This window comes from Fringilla coelebs (assembly GCF_963513975.1).
Source record: "Fringilla coelebs genome assembly, chromosome: Z".
Lineage (NCBI taxonomy): Eukaryota > Metazoa > Chordata > Aves > Passeriformes > Fringillidae > Fringilla > Fringilla coelebs.
In genome coordinates, this window is record NC_140031.1 from 82625350 (window position 1) to 82631349 (window position 6000).

At 48.2% G+C, this 6000-nt stretch overlaps 1 protein-coding gene and 1 long non-coding RNA gene across 3 annotated transcripts; one reads left to right on the plus strand and one right to left on the minus strand.

Moving 5' to 3' along the window:
- Positions 1–317: 317 nt before the first annotated feature.
- LOC311165156 lies at positions 318–1053 on the minus strand. 2 transcript variants are annotated; one of them, XR_014616907.1, is made up of 3 exons: positions 963–1053; positions 708–865; positions 318–399 (listed from the first exon to the last, which is right to left on the minus strand). It is a non-coding gene; the product is annotated as an uncharacterized lncRNA (long non-coding RNA). The 2 variants fall into 2 exon arrangements; XR_014616908.1 differs by having other exon boundaries at positions 708–892; positions 963–1046.
- Positions 1054–3437: 2384 nt separating this feature from the next.
- Positions 3438–5193, plus strand: RPS23 (ribosomal protein S23). Its single transcript, XM_084224817.1, has 4 exons — positions 3438–3547; positions 3794–3953; positions 4674–4794; positions 4999–5193. The coding sequence occupies exons 1-4, from the start codon at positions 3544–3546 to the stop codon at positions 5143–5145; spliced, it is 432 nt and encodes a 143-aa protein (XP_084080943.1). The 5' UTR covers positions 3438–3543; the 3' UTR covers positions 5146–5193.
- Positions 5194–6000: the final 807 nt, after the last annotated feature.

Sequence of the window (6000 nt, forward strand, 5' to 3'; positions counted from 1 at the left end):
GCCCTGGGGACAGTCCTTGCCCGTCCCAGACCCTCTGCAGGACTCGAACCCACCACCTCCATGTGAAAAATGCCAATCACTTCTTTTTAAAATTTTAAAAGGTTAATAGTAATAAAATGGTTATAGAAATAGCAATATTATTAGAGTAATAATAATTTGGACAATTGGGATTAGGACAATACAAGACAATAGAAACAAAGAGTTAGGGACAGTCCGGGTCCTCTTTCTGGGCAAAATAAGCCCAAAAAGGACCCACATTAACAGAGGATTAGCCCTTAAAAGCAACAGCCTGTTGCATATTCATACACCTCATACATGATGAGTAAATTCCATTCAAACACAGGATTCTGTCTGGGCACTGTCAGCTTCTTCCTCTGAATCCTGATGGCATCTTCAGGGCTGAGTGAGGCGGGAAGAAGTTCATTTCTCCTGATAATGGGGCAATAAATTCTCTTTCTCTGAAAGATTTGGGTGTCCTGTGGCTGCTATCTCACTGCAAGCCCTTTCTTTAGAAAAAGTGTCCTACATAGCATAGTTTCTATTTTAACATTCTGTTATAGCCTAAAACTATATTTAACACACTACTTAAGAAAGTTAATACAGCATAACTTTCTAACACAACACATATAATATTCATTTTAATATTTGCAAAAAAAGCCAATCATAAAATACGTATTTTTCACAAACTTTATGCCATTTTCTCTCACCCTGTTGCTTCCCTCCTGGGGGAAGAGTGGAATCCCAGCTCAGCACAGGCTCACTCAGGCAGAAATCCTGGTTGAAGCCCCACCAGGCCCTGGGGACAGTCCTTGCCTGTCCCAGACCCTCTGCAGGACTCGAACCCTTGACCTCCGGGACTCCAACCCTCCATTCCAGGGGCGCCCAAAGGCCTCTGTGGAAACAAAGCCACGCAAAAAAAACCCACAAAAAACCCAAAAAATCCCCAAACCCTGCAGTTTTACCTGTCACTAGTAACAACCAGGTGATCATCTATCAGCAGTTCTGCACACCAGTAGCAACCAGGAGCTCCTCGGAGTGGGCTGGGCAGTCGGGTTTGGTGGCAAAGGTCACCAGGCACAGCCAGGCCGGACATCACCTTGTTATAAATGAGAAGCTTGACTGGGCTAATATTCAAGCAACAATCAATTTATTAATTAACATGGTAAAGTATGAGCAAAACAGCGCTGGGTACAGCGGAGGCAGTTTTCCCTCTGACTGCACACCGATATTTGGGCAGACAGGTATTTACAGGGGTACTCAGAAGCTTTCTCAGCAGTTTCTATTCCAATTTCTTTACTCATCAGCAGTTTCTATTTCTACATGTATACATCACAATTCTATCCACTATTGTGATTTAGTTTTTCTCAGGATGCGTCCTAAAAAGGAGGATCCCCAGATGGTGTTGGTAGTTTCCGAGATGTTGGTCCAGTTTCTGCAAGAATAAAGAGGAATCCCATCTGGTGAAGTCCAGCTCCCCAGATGTGGGTCTCCCTTGTTATGAATAAGAAGCTTGACTAGGCCAATATTCAAGCAACAATCAATTTAATAATTAATTATGGTAAAGTATGAGCAAAACAGCGCTGGGTACAATGGAGGCAGTTTTCCCTCCGATTGCACACCGATATTTGGGCTCACAGGTATTTATAGGGGTACTCAGAAGCTTTCTCAGCAGTTTCTATTTCTACTTGTTTACATCACAATTCTATACACTACTGTGATTTAGTTTTTCTCAGGATGCATCCCACAAAGGAGGATCCCCAGATGGTGTTGGTAGTTTCCGAGATGTTGGTCCAGTTTCCTCAAGAACAATGACGAATCCCATCTGGTGAAGTCCAGCTGCCCAGATGTGGGTCCCTCTTGTTATCACAATGACTATAAATCTCACAACAGTGATGTCCAGCTTCCCTTGGTGAAGTTGTAAATCCCTGAGATGATGTCCGTCTTCCTTTCTCAAGCTGTCTTTCTCAGTTTTGTTAAAGTGTGAGATAAGCATATTTCCTTTATCTATATTCCAAATCTATAGTTTCAAGGATACAAGCAATATTTTAAAATTATACTTTAAAAGGTTATTATTGCAGCCCTCTTTAAGGCCTGACAACAAGCAAAGAGCAACATCCTGTTATGAATAAGAAGCTTGACTAGGCCAATATTCAAGCAACAGTCAATTTATTAATTAATTGTGGTAAAGTATGAGCCAAACAGCGCTGGGTACAGTGGAGGCAGTTTTCCCTCCAACTGCACACCAATATTTGGGCTGACAGCTATTTATAGGGTACTCAGAAGCTCTCTCAGCAGTTTCTATTTCTACTTGTTTACATCACAATTCTATACACTATTGTGATTTAGTTTTTCTTCAGGATGCATCCCAAAAAGGAGGATCCCCAGATGGTGGTGGCAGCCTCTGAGATGTTGGTCCAGTTTCCTCAAGAACAATGACAAATCCCACCTGGTGAAGTCCAGCCCCCCAGATGTGGGTCCTCCTTGTTATTACAAGGATTATCAGTGAAGTCCAGCTCCCCAGATGTGGGTCCCCCTTGTTATCACAAGGGCTATCAGTGATGTCCAGCTTCCCTTGGTGAAGTTGTAAATCCTTGAGATGATGTCCATCTTCCTTTCTCAAGCTGTTGTTCTCAGTTTTGTTAAGGAGTGAGATAAGCATATTTCCTTTCTATATATTCCAAAGTGATAGTTTCAAGGATACAAACAATATTCTAAAATTATACCTAAAAAGGTTATTATTGCAGCCCTCTTTCAGGCCTGACTACAAGCAAAGAGCAACATCCCGAACGCTGTAATTCAAACGCTCCTAAATCAATCCAGGTTAAAAGGCTGGGTTCAGAGGCCTTCTTCCATGCTTTATTTCCTCAGTTATTATGAGAATTCGCAGCTGTCCCATGATGGGTGTGCACACCCATCACGATCCCACACACACCTTGCCTGTCGGTGCCTGACATCAAACACAGCTCTGTATTTCACAGCTCGGCCCTGCGCCCGCTGAGGGCCAAAACACCTGGGGCACGTGTGTGTGCACATTACCTGCTGTGACACTGATCAGCGTGTGTAGGCCGCTTTTTGGAAACAGATGTAAAGCTTTTGGTATGAAAGAACACACTTATGTCACAAACTGTGCACGATCCAAGTACCTCGGTGTGGGTGACAGGAAGAGACACAACCCCCTCCCCCCTGCCCCCCTACTCAAGCGATGTGGTACTAAAGCAATGCCGGTTTTTTACGCCCGGCTCTGGTTCCAAAATCTTCTTTCCCAATTTTCTGTGAGGGCAGAAGGAACCTGAGCCCCGCCATACGAACCCGCCGCACCGGGACTCGAACCCGCGGCCAACAGCGGGAGGGGTCCTCACTGCACCGCCCGGCGGGACTGGGACCAGCGGGCTCTCTGCTCTCTGCCGGGCCGCCCTGCGCGGTGCCGGTCGGTACTGGGTCAGGCGCGGCGCGGGCAGCCCGCGGGGTCCTGCCGGGCGCGGCTATAGGCGGCGGGCGCGGAGCCTCCTCCCTCCTTTCTCGCTCGGCAGCCGCGCGGAGAAGATGGGTGAGCGCCGCGCCGGGCCGGGGCTGGGAGCGGGGCCGGGAACGGGGCTGCGGGATCCCCGGCGCTGCCCGCGGCGCTCCGCAGGCGCTGCCCGCCCGCCTGCAGCCGGCTGGGTGCGGTGCGGGCAGCGCTGCAGGCCGTGAGGCCGCGTCCGCCATTACCCGCCGCATGCCTGCCATGGGCCTCAGGCCGCCTTCCCCTCATGGCTTCCTCCCCGCCTCACGCCGGCCCCGTCTCGCCCTGCAGGGAAGTGCCGAGGCCTCCGCACCGCTCGGAAGCTGCGCAGCCACCGCCGGGACCAGAAGTGGCACGACAAGCAGTACAAGAAGGCGCACCTGGGCACGGCGCTGAAGGCCAACCCCTTCGGGGGCGCTTCCCATGCCAAGGGCATCGTCCTGGAGAAAGTGTGGGTGCTCCTCCCGGCTGGAATGGGCGTCCCAGAGCCCCTGGGATTGCAGCTCCCACGGGGAAAAACTGGGATTTCCGAAAGAGGGGGGGGGAAATAAAGATCTTAGGCCAGAATTAGTTTTTTTAAAAAAGGGAGGGGTTGGCACAACTTACAGCAGGATGAGAAACAAGGGGGGAGGTTTTATTTGTGGTAAGAATTAAAGAAAATAAATTCATTTTAAAAGTAAGAAAAAATAGGGAGTATTAGTTTAAAAACTGGGATTTTTTTTTTTTTTTTGCATAGATGATGCTCAGGATTTTTTGGCACAATTAGAAAGGAAATAATGCTCATGTGTCATAGATCTTACCTATTTCTTCCTTTTTTTCTCTCCTCTTAAATAATTTATAAATTTCATTTGGATGCTGCCACAGCTCTAGTTCTGGGGCACTGTTTCTGTGATTTCAGTTTTGGCATTTCTCTTATGGGTTTTTTTTAGATTTTTACTGCACTAATCTGGAGATGATTTGAGATTCTGTTTGGCTTAGGAAGTGTTATTTTATGGATTCTAGCGTAAGTCTAGATCAATCTATATTAATTCAGTACTTCCAAACAGCTCAGAGGTGTTGAGGTACAGATACAATTCACACTGAACACAAGGTGAAAAGATAAATTTTGTGTTAATTGATGCCCCTCCTGGTCCCCCACACTGATTTCCTTGCTGGCTGGTTTCCTTCGCAGGGGGGTAGAGGCCAAGCAGCCCAACTCTGCCATCAGGAAATGTGTCAGGGTCCAGCTCATTAAGAACGGCAAAAAAATCACAGCTTTTGTCCCCAACGATGGCTGCCTGAACTTCATCGAGGTAATTGCCAAGCACCCTAAATCCTTGTGGGGAAAAGGGTGTGGAAATCAGACCTGCTGCCTTAGCGCTGATTCCATCTGGTAACAGGCTGGGTTTGGTGGGTTTGGTGAGCACCCTGTGCGTTCCAGGCTGTGCTGGGGCAGGAGCAGCTCCCTCAGGGGGAGTTGGGGCTGCCCCAGGTGCTCACTGCCCCGTCTGTCACAGGAGAACGACGAGGTGCTGGTGGCCGGCTTCGGGCGCAAGGGCCACGCCGTGGGGGACATCCCGGGCGTGCGCTTCAAGGTGGTCAAGGTGGCCAACGTGTCCCTGCTGGCCCTCTACAAGGGCAAGAAGGAGAGACCCAGGTCGTGAACCCTCGCCGGTCCGACAGGAACACCAATAAAGTCTTTGGTTTTAAAAGTGTTCTCTGCTGTTTGTTCAGGGGTTGCTGCAGGAGATGGGGTGGGCGCAAAAATCTTGCCATTAAAAATTGGATTTCTCCCTAGGTCTGGCCAAGGAAAAAGCCCGAACCCTAATATTCCTTTGGGACTACTAATCAGGAATCTAAGTATCCCCTCAGGGCATCACAAACTGCAGGAATTTTAATGCATAATTGTGAAAAAGAGCCTTTCTCACATGAAAAATCCTCACTGGAGTGCTGGGAATGGTGTTTGTGGCAGCACTTCCAGCCTCAGGTGTGAGTACAGGCACAGAACTCACTGGGTGATTAAACCATGGGCCCAAGCCAGAGAGTTTCACCTCTTAAATACAAATTACCTGCTGCTTTTGGGGCAAGTCTGCCCCATTTGGAGACACCTGTTGTAGTTCACTAGTGCTGTGCTCTGACTTGGGTGTCTGAATTGTTACCTGCTTAGCCACATAAAAAATGCATAGTTCAGCAGTTTCTTCATGCAGTAAAACCTCAAAATATTTGGCTGAAGTCAGAGTGAACAATTCCCTTGTTAAAACTGTGTGGTGAGGGAAAGGCTCTGATTCAAATAATTCACTTATTTCTGTTGGAATTCATGTGAGAATTCAGTAATTTATGTGAAAATGGAGAAGGAATCTAAGAATATGTTCAGAATGCCTCCCGAGGTTTGTGTGGCCCAGCTCCTGGGGGAGGCAGCAGGGACGGGGACTGTCCCCGTGCCGGTTCTGAATCTCCAAATTCCAGACGGGGAACATTCAGCGGGCGGGCGCTGTCGTGAGGCCGCGTCGCCACCAGGT